The 21331-nt window shown below is 46.0% G+C and overlaps 1 protein-coding gene across 1 annotated transcript in view; it reads right to left on the bottom strand.

Moving 5' to 3' along the window:
* Nucleotides 1–16724, bottom strand: part of BLNK (B-cell linker) — a 50794-nt gene extending 34070 nt beyond the window's left edge. The window contains exons 1-4 of the mRNA XM_004681028.2: nucleotides 16661–16724; nucleotides 9964–10130; nucleotides 8616–8764; nucleotides 1100–1165 (exon numbers count right to left, since the gene is read on the bottom strand). Coding sequence (XP_004681085.1) covers nucleotides 1100–1165; nucleotides 8616–8764; nucleotides 9964–10130; nucleotides 16661–16724 — 446 coding nt within the window. The remainder of the gene's footprint in view (nucleotides 1–1099; nucleotides 1166–8615; nucleotides 8765–9963; nucleotides 10131–16660) is intronic.
* Between the last annotated feature and the right edge of the window lie 4607 nt (nucleotides 16725–21331).

Here is a 21331-nt window from a genome sequence, read left to right as displayed (position 1 = left end):
TTTATGCATACAGAACTGGGGTACAGGCCAGAGGTGCAGGGGCGGTGAGAGGATTCACCAGAGACAGAGTGGGGAGCAGTGGGCGGGTCAGGAGAGATCTGCCGCGCCATATGGGCTGGGATCAAACTCCAGCTGAAGTGACTTTAGCTTCTTACTGCTGCGCTTTAACCCGCTGCACTACCAGGGAGGGGGGTGGTGGTATCTTAATACCCCTAGGTCTGAAGGGCCCCATCGTAGAAGATACAGACTCAAGAAAGAACGGGACCCCACCAGGGATGGAAGGTGTGGTTTCTGCTCCCCCTTAGCAGCCAGCAGCTGCACCCCAACCCCCAACACTTCAAGGTCCCTGTTTTCTCATTCGACCGTGGACAACTCTGTCACGGTCTTGTGTTAGGAAACCAGAGTGTTCAACCATACTTCCTCCTCTCAGGGTGGCACCTGCTGCCTGGCTAACAGTGAGCGCTTAGCTGCAGGTCACTTAGCACCAAGGGGCCATCGACTTCACCCAGGGTGTTGACTGTGGCCGCCATTTTCCAAACTGAGAAGAAACACGGCTTGTCAAGTAAAGTGTTTTTGGAGACAAGGGGCAGGATGAAATAGAAACTGGAAAATTTCGGGTTCCATGGCTGTTGGGAGGATGACGATGCAATAGAGAGATGTATTGTACAGAGGCTTCATGAGTGAGAAAACTGGTGTCCTGGAAAACTGGCAGCTGTGAGACAATTAATCTCAAGTTGCAACTGATGAAAACAATGGCCATAAGGTTCTCTCCCTTCAGTGAGATTCTGTAGGTGTCAGAAATAAGAAATGAAAATGATCACATACCTCTCCCAGTCATAGGACAGGACATGGGGACAGAGTCTCCTCCCTGTGAGCCACCCACTGCCTCACAAGTAACGGTCCCTTATGTAGATGAAGCCTCATTTATATTCTGTGGTCTAAAAACACGAGGAAGTGATATCCTACTCTTTTGTGATCCCTCACTTTCAAGTGTACTAAGGCTTATTTCCCTCTCCTCAGCACAGGCTCACACACAGGTTGTTCTCTGTGTGCTCATTGTGTCATAGTTGTTTATACAGAACTATGGAGGCTAACTTACTTCTTGATTTTGTTCATTATTCCACCTTCATTGTTCTTAATATCATGGACCATCTTTTGAAGTTGCCTGTAAGAAACAAAATTAAACATAAAATGTTAATGACAAGGTTGATTTTTTTAAAAGAAGTCTTCTATCCTTTTTGACTACAAAAAGGGGAAAAACTTTACCAAATAGTATAAATTATATTGCATTTAATTAATGTGGTCATCTACTACTTCAGTAAGTTGAAAATGTGACTGCTTCTAGAAGGAATGTGATTGTGGTGAAGTCTCTGTCCTTTGGATGTCTGGGGCAGCCTCAGGCTGTGAAGAGGAATTCTAATTCTCAGATCTGTCCTTTCTGAGGAGACATTTGAGGCAAAAGCGTTTTGATCCTTTCAAAAGCCTCACTGCTTATCATTTACTGTTCTTAGAGTATCCACAGAGCAAGCACTGTTGAAGGTCACCCCAGAGGCTGAAATCAACAAGATGTTGTTACTGTTGTTAAATTGACTTGGTATAATCTGGAAAAACTATTATTTAAAAGTTGCACATACGCAAAAGTCATAATGAAAATGACCTGCAAATCTGATTGCATTGGAAAAACTGCACAGCATTGAAAGCTAAATGACAATGATATACTGCAAGAAATATCTGCAGCAAATAATGGTCAAATAACTATGCTTTCATTTACAAAGAAATCTTGCAACTCAGTAAAAAAAAAAAGTAATTCAATAGGAAAATGAGTGGAAAAAGTAAAGTGACTGTAGACTAGTGAAAGGTATTTCATATCACCTATATTTCATATCACCTATTTCATATCCTATATTTAAGGAAACATAAGTCAAAACAATGAGATGTGTTTTGCTTATTAGAATAGTGAAACTTCAGTATGATAAAACCTAGGGTTGATGAGGGTATGAGAATACAGATACTCTCGGGAATATAAATTGTTATAAATCAATATATCTGTCAAAATTAAAAACCTCCATACCTTTTGACTCAAAAATTCCACTGCTAGGAATTTGCTTTATGAACATAGTCATAAAATAATACCACTAAATACACACGGACATGTTTATTGCAGGATTATGTGTCGTAATCCTTGTCCGCATGTTCCTTTATCCTCCTAAAAACCTGGAAACAACCTAACTGACCATCAGTTACAAAAAGGGAACTAGTTAAATAAACTTTGATACAAGTCACATAAAGGAATACCATAGACCCTTGTGAGGGAAAAAAAGAAACATAGATTGGTATTGCTGATATATAAAAATTCCCAAGAGATTATTGTTAGCAAAATGGAGGAGAAAGAGAAAGAGAGAGGGAAGAGAAGAGAGTTTAGAGTAGTGTGTCTCACCGTGTGGGGGTGGGAAGGAAGGCACCCACAAGCACCCGCGCAGTGGGTGGGTTCGGGGAGGCTGTGCATCACTTTTTCGAAGGAGATTTAAGAAAAAGTTAAAAGGTGTCCTCAAAGCCGACAGAGGCCTTCACACAAATCAGAAAAGCTGCCCGTTACTTGGGGTGGGCTCTGCTCAGGGGCAGAGCAAACAGAACGATAATAGGCTTGGGGGTACCCGCGCACAGGGGCTCACAGGCAGTGGGATCCAGAGGCCCTGACGAGGGTGGGGGCTTCTACTTCACACAAAAAGGGGACTTTAGTTTCTAGTGAAGATTTTATTTCTATACTTCTTGAATCTTTGTAACCTGTATATGTACAGAGGTCACTTCTATTACCTATTTTATGTCCACATACAGAGGAAAATGTTAAGTACAGGGCCACATTTTCTCTCCTGCATAGTAAATTCCTGACTCTCTTTTTATATATAAAGAGAAGAATAGGGTGTGTGAATTTACCTTGCTGGTTAGCCGTTTTTTTGTTCTGAGAAGATTATTTGATTTGGCTGTTTTAGTTTGTACACTGTCACTGTTCTTGGAGAAAATTGTGATTTCCTATAAACCTGAGTGCTGGTTTCCTTGACTGGGGGGGGGGGGGAAGGGGAGGCCTTCTGTTAGGTGATATGCATTGGAGGAGAACGTTTGAACTAGCATAGATCTATGCTAGGGGGAAATCTTAGAAACATTCCCTTGGCTGTAGGATCTAGAACACGTGTGGAACAACACTTTTGCTAGGAATTACTTTAAGGCTAAATACCCCCCCCATGGGAAAAGAGAGATTCTCAAACAAGAAGTGGAGACGTAGACTGAGGGTTTGGGGGAGCTCTTTCTCTTTCTAGGTCTAATGACTTTGGGTGCTGGGATCTGGGATAACACAGACAAGCCTGAGGGATTTTCAATAGCGGGGAGCCAGGGAAGGGACTTTCTGGCTTTATGACCTTCTGGCTGGCTCTGGGCCTTAGCTCTGAGAAGGGCTATTCCCGACACCATAACTAAAGATTTTCAACAGAGAATTCCTCTCCATCATCCCTGTAGTAGTTGCAGCCCATTTTCAGCTGGGCTATGGGGGTGGTGTGTTCCTGTGGCATGAAGGGATAGAAGAGAATGATTAGAGAAACTTCATTCAGGACATGGTTAAGGTTGTATCTTGGAGAATTATCCTCAGTGGGGGCCCACTGAAGACCACAAGTCTGGATGTGAGAAGGGGTAAGGGCTTAGTTGTAATTTGGGTAACAAAGGGAATGAAAACATATTTATAGTCCCCACTTAGGGAGGTGGTGGTGGGATGCTGTCAGAGCTCAGCCACGCTCCAGGCCCAGGAGCAGAGAGGAAAGGCTGGCGGGGCTGGCGGGGAGAAGGGAAGAAACTCTCCTGCCCGAGACACCCTGAGGGTCTCAGGAGCTGGACCCTTGGGTTGCCTTCCAACACTCTGGTATTCCAGGATTTGTTCCCATATAACCTGCACCAAATGGTCTCCTTTTCCTGAGGAATTTTAAACAATCTGAGCTAGAAGAAAGGGGAAAAGTGAAAGAGGATTGCTGGTGGAGAGGAAGAGATTGAGAGGAAATTGAACCAGATATGTTGTGAAGAGATGGAATAATTCAAAGGGAGAGCAGAGAGCGGTGCTGGTTTTTCCCACCCTCTAGTTTTTCACTATTTAACTGGTAAAAGGACTATGAGCCAGAGTGAAGGGTCCTATCAGATGTTCTGAAGAACAGGGAGCCTGGGGCTGACCCTAAAAGCAACTTTGCCACAGGTGCAGATTCAACGTGTAAATCGCTGCAAAACAGTTGGGTACAATTGTGTCCTTTACTCAACTTGATATTTGCTGCTTCTTGGCATTTCTTTATGACTTTTTATCAGATTATGAAGTTATTGTGATTCTAGTAAACTGTTGAATTGTTTCATAAATGATATGTTTTTTGTTTAAACTTTGCATCTTGTTGACAGCTTGCTCAGTTACTGCTGTTACCAGGGAAGTGTCCACACAAGCAGCGCCTCAGCTCTGCCCACACAGCCGGCTGCTCTTGGAGGTGTGGCCCTACCTGGGGGCACTTTTCCTCCTTTGCTACCTGGGGCGAAGGGACAGGCCACAGGTTGGGGAAGGTTTGCTGAGTTTAGATGGCAGTGGTCTTACTGAGATGAGTTGTCAGTAAGTGTAGGTGAAAGCAGATAACATAAAATAGCTCCAGTTGGATTATTCCTTTCAGCTAGCCTCCCACAGTTGTGGAAGGTTTGAGAGATCAAACTGTTCTCATTTTTAAAAGTTGTGATGAGAAAACCATGTTCATTTAACGAAATATAGTAAACACAGTATTTAACATATTTAAAATACATGCATATGCCATTTTGAAACAGTATGGCATTTTGATACAGTGAGCAGGTCATATAGATAGTTTTAATAGTCATAATTCCATAAATCAAGTCAAATTTTGTATTCTCTCTCTCTTTTTTTGGTTAAGATTTCAAGCATTTGAAGTAATATCAACAAACTTAGTTATGTAAAAACAGACTAGTGTTGTGTGACTCTGGCTGAACTTGGGTCTCAACAGATTTTGATCCCAGGAAGCACTGAGGGAGGAAAAAATTCCTAGGAAAAGTATCAACAGTTTTCAAATAAGTGGCATACTCTAGAAACTGAAAGCCAGAACCACTGGAGGCTTTTGAGATGAAGGAGGCTGGGCCCACACCCAGACTTTCTAACTGGGCAGGTTCCAGGTGGGTTCTGCTGATTTACATTTTTAAGTTCCCAGGTGGTGAGACCGACCTTTAAGCACAGCTGTGAGGACTCACACCTTTTCCACCTGGGGCCTTTTAGTTGTGTCCAAATAAGGAATGTGCCCTCTAGGGGGAACTGACGTCCTCATTACCTGAGGACAGATAGGTGAGGCTTCAAGTAAACAGCTGAGCAGTTACTTGATAACCTAGGGTGGGCGTGTGCTTTGTTGGACTGTGGGACTTCTGACTTTTCTCCATGTGGACTTAGAATACCCAAGGTCTGGGTATTTTTACTTTAAAAACTGCAGGGTGGGGTGGAAGTGTTCCAGGAACCATCCCAAAGGGGCCGGACTGCCTGGAGCAGATGTCTAACATGGAATCACACAGTTTGCTGTGATGGTTGGACTAAGACACACCCACAGCCTTGTCCTCGCTGTCACTCATCTTGCAAAGACTCGAGAAACAGGAAATAAAGACAGTAAGGATCCAGAGTGGAGGAAAAGGCTTACCCAGACTCTCTCCCCAGGAAAGCAAGAAGCAAGTTTGAGTCAAGGGCGTGATGCCTGCTTTCAACAGGGGAAAAGAGCAGGGGAAATTCGATGCCAAGGTGTGGATCCCAGTGACCAGGCTTTTACTTTCACCTCTGCTCTGATCAATATAATTTATGCACAAAGACATTGCTTATCTGCTTGCCTTTTGGCCCCAGGCAGCCTGGCACCAGGAGCTGATCACAAACAGCCCAGCCTTCTTCAATAAACTTCTGAATGGAAGTGAAGAGCTTCCATCCATCTCCATCTTGGAAGTGGTCTTGACTTTGGGTACAGAGGTGAATCACTGGGGAGCTTCTAATGATTCTCATGCCTGGGCCTCCCTGGTGGTACAAGGGATTAAGTCTCAGCACTATCAAGCTATCCAAAGCCACTGCAGCTCAAGTTTCATCCAGGGCCAGGGAGCTGACCCACATGGTGAAATAGACCTCTCCTGTCTCACCTGCTGCTCCCCTCAGCCATGTATTTCAGTGGATCTGCCTGTTCTGCTCCCCACTCTGTCTCTGGTGAATCCTCTCAACCCCTCACCCCCACCCCAGACCTCTGGCCTACACCCCAGCTCTTGTATACATAAATAAGTAGAATAAATCTTTTTAAAAATAATTTTAAAAAGCCTCCATCCAGGCTACTGACTTCTAGGTGAACCTACAGACCGTGGGTTCCAGAAAAGTCATGTGTGGCCATGGTTGAGCACCATGGCAGTATGACCAGTATTGTCCTGGGCCGGCGGTATTACTAGGCCAAGAGAGGAGATCTTTGTAGAGCCCCAGGAAAGCCCACTAGCTAAGAGTTCCCCAAGAGGAGAGGAGGGCACAGGTGCTGACTGCCCGTCAGAAAGGCATCTACAGGCCCAGAACAGCCTCAGGAAGGAAGGTGGAGGGACAGACAGACCAGGCAGAGCTCAGTCAGGCCAGCGGGCACCAGCAAGGCAGCAGCAACGGGCCTTCTTGCCACATCACCCAAGAGTAAAGCATATTTTACAAGTACTTTTTCAGTAGCTTACTAAATACAGGAGATGGTTTAAAAGATGGGATCACCTGCAAGAAGTCTGTTTTTCCAATTTTAGTAAGGGGAAAGAAAAGATCAAAGAACACCTTGACTGCTTTTCAGCTCCTTAGTGTATTCACAGAGAACCACGAAGGGGCAGGTTTTAGCACATTTCTTTTTCACTTCTGTCTTTCCAAAGAAGATAGAATGCAAAAGTAATGTTAGTCAGAGAAAATCCCTGTTTAATCTGGATTTAGGAATGAAGTAAAGAGGGTTTTAAATTAAACTCCCTGCAAACACAAAGAGCAGGTAAATCCTTCCTCCTTCATCACCCCCACAACTAAGGCTGGGTCCAGTCCTGGTGTCTCCCTGTCGGGATCTGTGAGGCCAGCCCTCACCTCAGAGCCAAGATCTCAGGCGGACCCTTCTCCTTCTCATCAGGGCAGTTCTGCCTCGTCAGAAAGCACCTCCAAGCCATTTGGGAAGTTTATCTGGGCCCTTTTCAGCTGATATTTCTAAAACACAGCTTTCACCAGGCCACTGCCTCCTTAGGAACCCACACAAGTGTCTGCTGAGTCAGGCCTGAGAGTTTGTCTTGGCCTAGAGTTATTCAGTGGCTTCTAGAACTTCTAGAACCCCAGTTGATTTCGGTTCTGCCCTGTGATGTTTACATTTGCTTGGTTGCACTGCCTTAGGATGGCTTTATAGTACCAACTTAGATGTTTCCAAGATCCAGAGAATTTCCCCCAATATTCTCCTTGGTATATATAGAAGCAAATAAGACATCCATTGTGCTATGAATGGAATTTTAAAAACAAAACCATCATCACTGGTCTGCTGACGTCCCACCTTACTGCTGCTGGAGATTCTTTCAGGATGCCATTCATCATTTTCACAGTACATTATATTTCTTTTTCTTTACTCAGGGAGGTCATGATTAGGGTGGAAAAGCAAAAGAGAGACTGGACATGGGCAGGTCTCCTGGGCTCTGGCCCAAGCCCAGGAGAGAGGGATACTGAGAACAGGCGAATAACACCAGGAGTGTCCTTTAGGGCCTCGGCCAGCAGAGGGAAATTGATGGCTGTAGCGACAGCCCTCCAAGAAGACGTTGCTAGGACACAGGCCATGTTGGGTGGGAGGCTGGGCAGTTAGAAACTGCTGCTGCCTTCATTTGAAATGTCATTTTGCATCATGGGTTTTGCATTCATTATAAAATAGTACATTAAATATTTATCTTGATGTGCTGACTTGGGAGCTCCCATTTCAACTTTCGTATTTTGCTTTGCTTTATGCAGCACATGTATTTGCCTTATTTATTCTACAAACACTGAGCGAGCATATAATGGGTCAGGCACCTGCCGGATGCACAGCTAACCTGTGCATGCCCCAAGCATGCAGGAAGAAGGTTCTGCTGCCTCCTCATCACCTATGAGGGGACCTGGGAAGCCAGAGGCACATGCAGACAGAGGAGTTTCTCTGATTCACACAAAATATCTTCCTTTTGGAAAATTTCTGCTCAAGCTGGATGTCTAGCCACCAGCTGCCATTTTGAAGCTGAATGCCACTCTCCGGTGACTGTCCTGTTAGTGGCACGTAGCAGAACCTGCCCCATCACTGGCATCCTTCCTCTGCCCTCACCAACAACCTCTTCTCATCCTGGCACAGCTTCCTCCGGCCCCACTTCCTCCAGCCAGCTGGGGCATCATTGGTGTTAAATTTAGATTTGCAGAGTTGGCAGCCAGACTGCTTCCTTCTGGAGAGGGAGATCACAGTGGAGCTGCTGCAGAAGTTTTGAGGGCCCTGTCCATGCTGGGAGAGCCGGGGAGGCTCTGTGGCTGTACCCCTCCCCAGTCACGATGGAGATACTGAGGCCCAGAGAGATCACACCTGTTCGTTCCCTTTCCACACAGGATCTGGAGATCTGGCGAGGAGCCAGTTTTTCCATCAGGGGTTGTGACTTCCACCTTCCCATGCCTCAGCCCAGAGTCACGGGTATAGTCCATGTCTGGGAAGCCAGGCTGATGGTGAGACTCAGGCTGTCAGCGGAAAGCAGCTGTGGCCGGCACTTACTGGGCATGGGCCACGTGACAGGTCTTTGCAGGCCGCGTCTCAGTTCGCCCTCACCCTCAGGGGCAGGTCCTCCTATCACAACTCAGTCTTGGTAAACATTAATCCCACCTCATAAAAACACCCATGTTAGCAGTTTTTAAGTGTGCAACTCACTTATTAGTCCAGTCTACCTAGCATATTCACACACTTGTGATTAACCCCATTTTTAAAATTTTCTTGATGTGTTTAATTGTATCTTTTCTACTGAGGTAACGCCAGTTTAAACCACTGTATATGAGTTGATGCGAACCCACTCCAATTTTTGCTCAGAGAAGTTCATTCCTTTGCCCCTAATTCAGCGCCCCTGGGTGGCAAACACTGACTTGCCTCAGGTTGGCCCCTCATGAGGGCAGGTGACGGGCTTCACCCAGTGTCCCTCGGGTGTCCTCCTGCCTGCCTCTGGAGAAGACATCCAGTCAGTCCCTCAACCAGGCCAGCAGCTTTCTCTAGGGCCAAGTGCTGCTCCCCCTATTGCCTGCTATGGGCCCCTCAGGTCAGACATACTGTTTTAGGGGGCCTGGGCTCTTGGGCCTGCTTCAGTCTTTAAGGAGGGGCAGAGAAAAAAGAGGAAGAGACAAGTGTCTGAAGGAGGAGGAGAGAGTATGTAGTACCCACAGGAGGCCAGAGGGAATGTTCAGGGGGGCCCCCTGGGGGTCCAGACATGCTCTGGAGTGGCTGAAGGAGACAGAGCACCACCCTCCTGTGCGTCCTTTCTCAACACCCAAGGCCACCAAGGCCTCCGGAGAGCAGGGAGTAGGTTCCCCTCACGCCCGAGCACCTCACTGCCTGGGTTGTGTCTCAACCACCCACGGACCAGAGAAAGTAATTTGCATGTTTCTCCAGACCCGCTGCCATTTCTTTCTTTCTTCCTACCAAGAGCTGCAACTATTTTGTGGCAGTCATTGGCACGTCACCGCCAATGTGGGCTGTGTGCACACAGAAGTGGGCCTGACTTCACACACCAGGAGTCGGGACGATCCTACCAACACTCTGAATCCTTTAGAAAATCCTGGCGCTTCCTTTGCCCAGTGAGAGGCAGTCGGGGTGGGACAGCACCTGCCAGGATGAGGGAGAACGGGGAGCCAGCCTGTGCTAACCTTGCTCTGAGAGTTCTTTGAAGATTTACCACTTGATATGACAACAGAATTGTCCCAGTGCCTTCCTGTCCTGATTTCAGGGCCGGAGCCCGCAGCCAGTGGGATCCCACACTATCCTTCCCCTGAGAGCCAACCTCGCTGTTTGCCCCCCTCATCACCCACAAGGCACAGGGGGCTCGGCAGGGGAAGCTTCTTCCTGAAGGGCGATAAGAGCAGATCGTGACAACTGAAAGGGCTCAAGGAGGAGCCTGGAGGAAAAGCCTGGGCACGTGGTTTGGGGAGGCAGGTGGGTGCCATGTCCCATCCCGCTCTGATGTGCTCATTGTTCTTTGAGGTGCTGAGGCTGAAGTTTTACCATTTCAGTCTCTCCTCCACTAGCATGAAATGTATCCTGAGCAACGAGGAGTCTCAAATTTGTAAGACCAAATGACAGAGAAGTAATTCTAAGTGTTTCAGAAAATCGTGAAAAGGTAATTTTCTGTAATTCTAGAAAATGAATGTGTTTTAGGAACTTGAAACTGTTCTTTTAAAAATTAACCTTAGTGAGGAAAAACGTAAGTCTGGACAAAGATACATGGTACAGTGCAACATTATCTTCCATTAGGCTGGTAATTGATGTCTACAACTAAAAGCTTAGGTATTTTCAGGAAGTAAAAAGTGACGTTGAGGAATATAGCTCCCATGTACTGAAAAAATTGGCTCTATTCAAGCTCATGTCACTGGATATTGAGGAGCATCATATGGAGGCATTGAAATGGAGGGGAGCATTGTAGTTCTAAAAGCTATCTAGAAATAGATCAATAATACATTCCAAAAAGCTCTAATATTCAAATTTTATCTGTCACAAAAATATGATTATGGATCTATGAAATACACTCTTGTGGAAAATATGGAAAATAATTTCATTACCAATTTTTCTGTGGTGAAATACACATAATGTGAAGTTCACCAACTCGGTGTATTTGATCAATTACAATGTTGTGTAAGCCCTGTTAGTGTGCAATAGAGGGGTACCTAGGGACCCCAAGACAGTTAAGGGGTGCATGCTCTGAAAGGGGTGCAATCATTTGCAAGCACAAAGGCAAAGGAAGCAGACGGATCCCAAAAGAACTCTTGGACCAAAACCCAGCCAGCAGACTCACCCTAAAGTGGGGTCTCTGAGGCCTGAGAGCCATGGGCCTAAAGCACCTTCCAGCAGGGAGCCACAAGAAAGGCCTTGGGCCCCAAGAAATGAGGAGAGACCTAAAACTAAAAATGTGCTGCATCATCCAACATACATCGCCTTGTTTGTTCCCAGCGGCGCCCATGCAGGGAGTCTGGTGCATGTGGGGCAGGGACTTGTTGGTCAAGGCCGCTGCATGCACGTGGGGGCAGGGATGGGGGCTGGGGGGGCGTGGGGGGAGTGTTGCCTGTCTATGCTCCTCCCCTTCGAGCAGTTATATCCATTGCACCACCACCTTCAGCCCCAAAGGAAACCTCTCCACACCCATGAAGCTGTCATTAGCACCTTAAAAAAAATGTTTATTTATGCATACAAGAACTGGGGTACAGGACAGAGGTGCAGGGGTGGTGAGAGGATTCACCAGAGACAAAATAGGGAGAAGAACAGGCAGATCTACGAAGTACACTGCTGAGGGGAGCAGCGGATGGGTCAGAAGAGGTCTGCCGCACCATGTGGGTCAGCTGCCTGGCTGGGAGCTGCAGTGGCTGCTGATAGCTTCATTGTGCTGGGACTTAACCCCATGTACCAGAGAAACCCAACTTTAAAGCACAATTTCACCCCTATTTACCTTCGAGATTTTTATACGAATAGCTCTTATTTTAATCATTCATACCCAGAAGTTGTTTTCAGCATTAGTCAGTATATTGGGGCCAGTGATCTGGGACGGTGATGATCTTTGAATTGGACAGGCTATGAAATCAAAGTCTGTCCATTGTAACAAGAGGACTCTGACAGTTTAAAATGCAAAGTGGTAGTGTGTTTGAGGAGGGTCCACTTTCCCAGTGATTTGGGAATTTTCCTTTTTGAAAAAAAATTTTTTATTTGAGTGTATTGTGATTAATGGCACAAAAATAAAAGCACTATTTCCTTCTTGTTCAAACTGGGTATAAACATTAATGACCTTTATGTGCTTTCAAGATTATTCTTCATTCTGTAGCTTTTTGTGCTTGGAATCAAGTAACTTTATAAAGTAGACAATAGAAAAATTAAACGGGCTGGGGACGAGAGGGGAGCAACAATTCTTTCTGTGTTCAAGCTCCACTCTGCTCCTCTGTCCCAAGCACCCTTAGTCAGAGCTTCCTCTTGGGAATCCCCTTTACTTAGGTGTGGTCTCCCTCCTCTGACCTTTCTTTCCTTCTTATCATGACTTTCTGAACAATGATCCATTCTTCCAGCTACCCTCTGTGTGGGAATTAGAGGGGCACAGCTCTGCCCCCTGGGTCTGAGCTAGCTGTCAGGTTAGTGATGCCCAGCTGGGTGTTAGTGGCAGATAATGGCTTAATGTTGGAACCCATTATATATACTTCATGGTGCTGAACTCTGAACCACGAGCTGCTGCCTGATCTCACGTGGATGCCTCGCTAATAACACGATATGGGGTGGCAGGAAAGCACAGCCCAGGAGGGATTTTTGGTAGGTGACATTCATTGAGCTCTGCTGCCCTAAATTTAACATATTTTCCACTATAACACCCAGTGCTAGACGACGTATTATTATTCTAATTTTCTGGATGAAAAAGCAAAACTAAAAGGCAGTAAGTGACCTTCTTGAAGACCATGAGCTAGTCAGTGCAGAAGCCAAGTCTCTCTGACTGAAGTTCAGGTTCTTTCCAGTACAGCAAAGACACCTCCCTGGGTGTTTCTACATTACGCCACTTTGGCCCTGTGCAATTAAGCCACACGTCAGACCAATGCCACTGTTATAATTATAACCCACTTTCGGGTCGCATGAACTAATGCGGACACATTCCTTGACAAATAGATGTCAGTAGGACACCAAGCATCTGAGTTAGCATGGAATTCAAGCTGAGACCTTGAGACGTGTGATAGCCTGAAATACTGACCACACGGTTCTGTCAGGTTTCACCCGGTTTTCTAAACAATTGACTGTTCATTTAAAAATAATTGTATCTAAGAAAAATATAGAACACAGTCCAAGCTAGAATGTTTTATTGGTCAGTAAATGACTCAGAAAAGGAAAAAAAATAAGAGGCTTGTGAGGGCACCTCCTTGGCCTCACAGGCAGATGTGAGGGCAGGACAAGTTTGACAGTCACCTTCAGCTCTCTGGGCCTCAGTTTTCTTATCTAAGAAATAAGGGGGCTGGGGAGGTGGTCTCTCAGCCCTTGTCAGCTCAGCTTTGATGTCCTGGGGCTCAGGGGCTGCTCCATCAGTCTTTATGCCAGGGAAGTGGGTTCACCCGGGGGTTCCCAAGACCTGCGATGGATATGGCTACATAATCTATAGGACCCAGTGTTCCAATGAAAATGTAGGGCCCCTTGTTCAGCATTATTCAAGTGTGGAGACTGCAATAGCTGAGCAGTTCCCACGTCTGGGGCTCCTGAACACAGCTGCACCCCCAGGAGACTCGGGGGTCTCTGCTGGGTCTTGCCTACACTGTGGGGAGGGATGAAACCTGGAGCAACTCTGGGACCCAGCTGGCCTGCTCCAGCCAGGGGGGCCAGGGAGGAAAACAGACACCCCTGGGATAGTGAAATCTTTCTCAGGAAAGCAGAAAATAGAGGCTGGTTTCAGCAGGGAGATGTAGCATGTCCCCCGATTTTCCTTGCCCTGCTTTGAAAATAGCATTGAGACCGCCTTGCGGACTGAGGGGAAGTGGGGCACTTGGAAAGGTTTATGAAAACACAGGAGTCAAAAAGGAGCCTGCACCTGGAGCTGCCGATGGCCCCTTTCAGAAGAGGAGAAGCAGGTCGGCGGGAGGGCGGGTCAAGCCAGGAAGCACAGGGCAGGAGGAGGAGTTCAGGTGGCCCTCAGCAGTGGAACAAAGTGCAGGCGTGGGGAGGAAGACGAGCTTGCTTTGATGGGCAGAGGCCTGGGCTGGGAACACGTGAGCCAGTGTGGCTGGGCACAGGCAGAATTGTGACTCCCTGAGAAGTTCCACTGAGCCGAGTGGCCATGCCCCACAGCAGAACCAGCACCCAAGCCACTTCCCTACCATGTGGTTGAGGTCAGGTGGGTCCCACAAGTTGGCAGTTCAGGTCACATTCAGGGCTCACCTTCAGTCTGGAGACAGAACTTAGTTGGGCAAAATTGGCATTCCACCCCACCTGCAGGTGGGGCCCATTTCTGGAGTCAAGGTGTGTCATCCACCTAATCCCTAAGCCTGTCTGTGCTTGGTTCCTGGAAATGTAGGAAACCGAGCAAGTTATGTGGGATCAGAGAATGCAAGCTGTCCCCAAGAACCCAAACAGAGAGACAGACCGTAAAGAAGCAGAGTGGCCAAGTCAGCGACACTTAAGGGGATCTGATGGAACCATCAAGTGTAAGGCATGTGACAGGGAAGCTGTGGTGGCCCCGCTACATCATGGAGTCTGGGTTCAGGGGACCTAGAAGGTTTCCTTGGGCAGAATGCAGGACCCTGCCAGACCTCGCGCACCTGGCTGACAGCAAGCAGCAGCCTCGCCACATCCCAGGAGGGTGATTGCACACACCTCTCACTGTCCCTACTACACATTAGAGAATTAAGCAAACTCCTGAGATCTGGATAAGATCAATACCAATTTCACGGGTCATATGGAGGAGGAGGAGAGGAGAGGAAATACAGGATTGTTTTATAATAGAACTGGAATAAACTTAAAAAACATTACACTCTCAAAATCCATCCATCAGTTTCAAAATCTATACACACAGCCTGGGGAAACCAAGGGAGAGAGAGAGAATAGTGAAGCCCAAACCGCCCCAGCTGGTGGAGAACCACTCCAGCAGAAGCTGCAGAAGCTTCACGACTGAGAAGACAACAAAAGTGGATGTTCAGTGCATCTCCTGTCCACCCCAAAATGTCTTTGATCAGGTAGTGTTCGTCCCCTGGACCTCAGGGCAACATATTCTGCTTCTAAATAAGCACAGCATGTCCACCTCTTTCTGAATTTGGATCAGACCCACCAGCTCTTGGGCTGCTGAATAGCCCTGTTATAAATGAATGTGTTAGTCTATTAACACAAGAGACCATTCCAGCATGACCTTGTGTCTGGAATGCTTTCCTGCTCTCATTTCTCTACAGGAGAGGTGGTGACTGACACAGACCTCCGTGTTACATGCAGTTCATGGAATCTACTTTTGTTTCACTTGGATTTAAAAAAAAAATACACACAGCGTACAGACCCAAGCATCTCTCGCCCATCACCCCTGGCACCTTGCACCTCACACCCAAGTTATCCCAGAGAGAGGCCAATCACTGTGGTGGGCAGAAGTCACATCAGTGGCAAAGACATAATTCACCTTCTAACCCCTAACTCCACACTGCCACTATAAGTTCATGCCAGTGAATGCATGCTTCTTGTTCTAGAGAAAATTCATCCCACTTGGTCTGAATCAGTAGCACTCTGGGCATTTGGCTCAGATACAGCTTTGTGGTGAGAACTGCCCTGTGTAATTTGGGATTTTTAGTAGCATCTTGACACCTCCCTACCAGCGCCAGCACCAGCCTCAATTGGGACGACCGAGTCTTCCAGTGGGCAAACTTGTCCCTGCTGTAGAGCCACTGAATAAATGCTGCAGTGTGCTGTGGGGGAGGCCAGCTGTAGGCACTAGCAGGGAACCCCTCAAGGGCTGAAGCGCCCCACCAACAGGCTGCCATTTAATTTCTCCCTCTTGTTTTCATATTCATGTTTGTAACAGGCCTACACCTCTTGATGTCACTATATGAGAGTGATAACAAGATCCTTTTAGAAAGTGAACCCATTTAATTAATTAGCCACAGAACAGAGGAAGTAAGTCATCCCTGGAGGAAACCAAGTAAGTGTCCCTATAAGGTATGGTGCTGGCTGGCCTGGGAGCAGGTGATGTAGAGACAGAGCTGGGAGGTAATTGTGTTCGGTTTTGAAAACTTAACATTCTAGTCCTAGTATCATAGTCCATTTGGACAATGGCTACTGATGAGGAAAGACTTGTCCAGCCATGGCTTACAGGTGACTTCTGCATCCAGAGAGGGCACCTGGGCAATGTGGCACCTGCTCTAGGGTTTCCTGGCACAGACATGCCCAGGGCAGATAGGAAGAATGAAGGAGAAACTTGATTTTTCTTAGCTGGTAATCCTGAAGTCCACATACACTAAGTAAATTTCTAGTGATTTGGCTACTGTGTATTTAGCTCTCAAGAAAAAAAAGAGCCCTTTCTAGAATATTCTGTCCACCAATGCGACACAGGTGGCCCAGCTGACAAAATGCAGGTAGGTGGAGTAAAGAGAGTGGGAAGTCAGACTTTCTAGGGAAGTCTGGCTCTACCATTAGACACTGAGCTTCCTTTTTGCCCCCACATCAGCACTGGCCTCTGACCCAAGCTTATCAAAGAATGAGAAGAAGGGAGATGCCTGAAGGCACATGTGTGCTCGAGTTGTTCTGTCTACTCCATGCCAGTGGGCAGCTTCTTGCTTTGCTTGCCACCTCCGTTCAAGGGGTTGGAGCCACTGCTGGGGGCAGGAAGAGGGACAGCTAACGGCCCCTTGCAAGGGTGGATGGAAGCACCAGCTGTGTTTGCTTTTCATTACTTATGATGCTGCCCATGTGACAGCGATCACACTGGGCATTTTTGACCATGTCAAAATGACCCATGGTCTCTACAAGTCTGTCAGGAAGGCATATCCAGTCTGGACAGTTGAGGAAACAGTTGAGAGAAGCTGAGAGGCATCCTCAGGGCCCCACAGTAAGTGACTGGCAACTGGTGTTCAGCCTTTAGATGCCACCTGCATCTTCCTATTAGCTGATCACAGATACTGTCTCCTTGGTTGCATCTGGATGTCATTCAGACCCCAGTGTTCAGAGATAGACAACTTTCAAAGCAGTCAGAGAAAAATTTGACAATAGATTGGAAACTGTTTAATGCTCTCAAGAAAATTGACAATTGGTCAATTGATAATTGATCCTCATTTTATCCAGAGGGTCATGGATAAAATGGTAACCATAAGGGATGTAACATATGTCAGACATAGCCTTCATGTTTAGCACATCATACCGCATCAGAGCCTCTTTTTTTTTTTTTTCAAACTGTTCCAAACTCCTCATTGGACATGAGCACCCCGGGGAGACGAAGGGTGGGAAAGGTGAGGAGTATATGCGCTGATCACAAAGGAAAAACGTCCAGGTGTGGCCAGGGAATACAGGTGCAGAGAGATGGATGAGTCAGGCTGAGGGTTGGGGGTGATGCTGTTGACAGAAATAAGAAGGGCTGGTAAAGAAAGGTGTAAAGAGGTGACTTGTTTCTGAAGAATTGACTTGAAAGGTTAAGTAAAGGAAACTCCCGTCAAGGACTCCGAGAAGTCACGCCCTGGAATCTAACAAATGATCTCTCTGAGTGGAAGCCTGGTGGTGGGGCCCAGACACCCATGACAGGGCTCTGTCATGCTCCACCGTGTTATTAACCACGTAGACAAAGGCAGGGAAGGACTGTTTGTCACGTCTACTGTCCATGCAAAGCTAAATGCCACAGATGTCAGACTCAACAGGTAAAATAGCCAAAATAACTGGAAAGAAGAACTGAAACTTGAAATCTATCAAGGATCAATGTAAATCAATGTGGCTGTTCAGAAAATCAATCATACACCTACAGAATTAACAAGAACAACAAAAAATGATCTTAATCAGTCCAGTTTTTAATCTAATAATCACCTTACAAGGGTTGCTGTGTCAGCTGTTTATTTAATCTTTAAGGCAGTCCTCTGAGATCAGTACTGTTATTATCTCTGTCTGAATGGCTGAAAACTAGGACCAGAGAGAGTAAGTAAACTTGCCTGAAGTCATGCATCCTTTAACTGAAAACCACCACGCTTTTTAACCAATAAGCTAAGAGTTGAGGAGACTTGAGTACACTATGTTAAAAAAACTTTTCCACTTTTAAAAACTACCTGAGTGCTGCAAAGAAAAATATGCAGGCACAGATGATGATGAGCCCAGGGATGGTTACTAAAAATGTAAAATTTCCTCTTCACATTATCTCCATTAACATGAAAAGATATATTCAACGTGGTTCAACATTTTTAATGTCTACCAAGAAACTTTTATGGTCACAGGAATGTGTACTGTGGAAGGATTGAGAAACGAAGTCTCAGCTGGTTTTCTGTGGCCCTCACTACCTTCTAAAATCCAGGGAAGATTATGGTTAAGAATTGAGTTTATGGAGTTTCTGGATCCCTGCTAACAGAGAAACCTACTCCGTGTGGTGCCTCAATGAAGAAAAAAGGGTGATTCTGAGCCCACACATTCCTGTGGTCACATCCAACCTAGCTGCCTTGCATTTCTCCATTTTTCCACAGCAGAGATTCTCAGGCTGAGAACCCATCCCTAACTGCATCTATCTGAGAATGTTCTGGTCCTTTATCACGAGAAGTCCCTGTTTCTATCTGATCCTGCCTGTCCTCATTCCTTGTTGGACTTTCTCCCCCCTCCTGTCACCCCTTCTGCCTCCAGTGTCTTCTCAGCCTTGGTCATACACCCATCAGACAGGGATTTAAGCCCCATGATGGGCACTTTACTATACATTTTCTATGGCTAATAATTTGAGTAAATTCTCATATCAGCTTTGCTATATCCAAGAGCATAAACACAGCTCTTCACTCATGTTGTCCTCTGGTGCTAAATAATTGCACAACCTTCTGACTGGTGTTAAACAGTCAGGACAGAGGATACAAACCACAGAGATCAAGTATTTCATCTACCTATCCGTCACCATCCCATCTAATTATAGGAAAGATTTTAGATAGTGCTTTAATACCATCGTGTTTATAATTTCATTTCTTTGAGAAGTTCCACGTTGACATTGCACATTTTACCAACATAGGCCAATTCTGAAAAGCAACTGAGTAATCAAGTGGAAAAAAATTACTTCTGCCTAAGCAGATGAGTGTAATGTATGATTACCCACAATGTAATTTTGGCTTCCCATACACTATAATCTATGCTGTAGACTGCTGTCGACTGCTCCATGATCAAGCTGGACTTTGTCCCAAGGTGGGGTGGGGGAGGGTGATTGTAAAGTGATTGAAGGTCAACTGTCTTTCTTACATTACTATCCAGATTTTTGGAAAGCGGTTCTATGGCTTAATATAGCTAAAGGTTATGCCTTTAGGATCCCTTGCTCCTTTGAGAGAATGTACACTCTTTGTTCCTTTCCTTGACATGTCTTTCCCACCTTGTTTTTCGGTTTCATTCCCACCACTGCACCCCAAACCCAAACTTGGCTTACTCGCCTGCTTCCCTCCTAGTGAGAATCCCTGTCTTAAGAGTCCCACCCTGCTGGTCTCCAGGAAGCCTGCTGTCCTGACACAGCCATTGTGTAAATCCTTCAACAACACCCTGTGTTTAAAGCCCTCATTATCCTTTGGGACCTGTCCCGCCCATATTGGAACATTCTGGTCCCATACGCTCAATGCTCCAGCTTCCATTGGGTGAGAAAGTCCTCACCCTCCCACAAACAGGCGGCTATTCCGGGTCCACACATTAGCTTGCACACAGGGTCCTTTCCCCCCAATTCTTCAAACCTCTCAGAAGCTTAGCGTCTTCTCCACAAAAACTTTTCCAATTCTCTTCTCATATTCATTTAGTCACTGACTAATTCCACTGTTTTAGCTACCCTCCTTCTGTGAGGTGTAACAGCTTGAGACCAACCGGAAGTCACATACCGCGTGGGCCCATCAGCACAGGTCCTAAGAGCGCACTTGACTCCACACTGCGAACAGCAGCAGGCAGCCAGATCAGTTGTTTCAAAGATGTATTTACCAGGCACCCGCCAGGTGTACGGCCTGTATTGTAACTGTCAAAGGCTGTGCTCCTTACTATTTGGATCCCATCACCCCCATGAAATACTGGAAGTTTAAATGGTAGTCAAAATACTAAACATCACTGAATATTTAAAACTTCCAAAGTCAGGAGGCCATGAGAGCTTAGAGGAGTTTATTGATTCTTGTTCTTTGGGTCAATTCTTTCTAAAAGATTTATATATTGATATGAGGTCAATGGGCCATCAGATCCGATTGATTATTATGAATGATAATCACCCACAAAATGATAAGAGGCAATAAAACCACAACGAATGATTACGACTATGCTTAAAATGAATAGGAAGCCCCAGTGTCATGGTTGAGAAGCAGATTTGTTGTATCCAGACTGAAAACTTCCCTTAGGGAGACTTTAAGCTTTTCCCTTTTCTTTTTTTATTGTCCCTCCAAAGCTTTATTGGACTGGCAAAAACCAGTCCGAATAAGCCCACTGGCTCCCATATATTTCCCTAAAAATTCAGTCCACTTCCTTATAGTAATTATCTTTCACTGTCATGGAACTAGCAAAGTATTCCAGGATTTCAGTATTTCTGAGATGCAGTAAGATTACTGAAGAAAAAAAAAAGAGAGAGAGAGAGAGAGAAAGACAAGAAGTATTGGATGGGGAAATCTTACCTCAACTTCTGACTGGCAGGGACAGTTATTTTGTTGAGCTTGTCCATGCTTTCTGGCAATTCCAAACAGCACAACAAAGTGTCAGTGGCGAGGTCAGCAGTCCCTGACCCTCCGGGGCAGCTTGAGCATGGTAAGCCTGTGTGTCAAGGGTCCCAGGCGTCTGGTCTGGTTTCTGAGGTGTAGGCTGCTGGCAAACACCCTTGCACTAGGGAGAAGTAAAACTTGCTCGAGCACATAGTCAAGTTTCATGTTTCTACATGATCATGTGATCTGGGTAGCCAGCCAGCTCGCTGATGACTCCACATTGTGTAAACTTTAATAGTGAAACCTATTGGACGTGTACTTTTCTTTCCAGCTGCTTTCTTTTAGGAGATCTGTAACCAGGTCAGGGCAAACTTCTGGCTGGTCACTACTTCCTGTTGTCCCAGTTACGTTCAGTCTGTGCTTACGGTAGGTGCTGTGCTGTCCCCAGCAGCTTCTTAGGCTCAAGGAAAAGTGGAATAATTAGTTCCATGTGAAGGTTTCCGTGGGACTTTCTGCTCATTTGCATAAAGTCATGGATGAGCTTTTCCACTTAAAGAATCATGATATACAAATGACATTTTTGTTTTATTCTCCTCTCTCCTCTTCCCAAATATGTGTTAAAATAAATATTGGGGTGGCAGTGACACAATTTACTTGGAGAGTAATAATTCTTTCCCGAAGAGCTGTTTAAAAATGGAATGGACAGGTCCTCCCTGGTGGTGCAGCGGGTTAAAGCACAGCACTGAGAAG

This window comes from Condylura cristata, unplaced genomic scaffold, assembly GCF_000260355.1.
Source record: "Condylura cristata isolate star-nosed mole 26May11 unplaced genomic scaffold, ConCri1.0 scaffold00011, whole genome shotgun sequence".
NCBI classification, from domain to species: domain Eukaryota; kingdom Metazoa; phylum Chordata; class Mammalia; order Eulipotyphla; family Talpidae; genus Condylura; species Condylura cristata.
The sequence above is the reverse complement of the archived record's forward strand: the minus strand, read 5'-3'. Positions and strand labels throughout refer to the sequence as shown.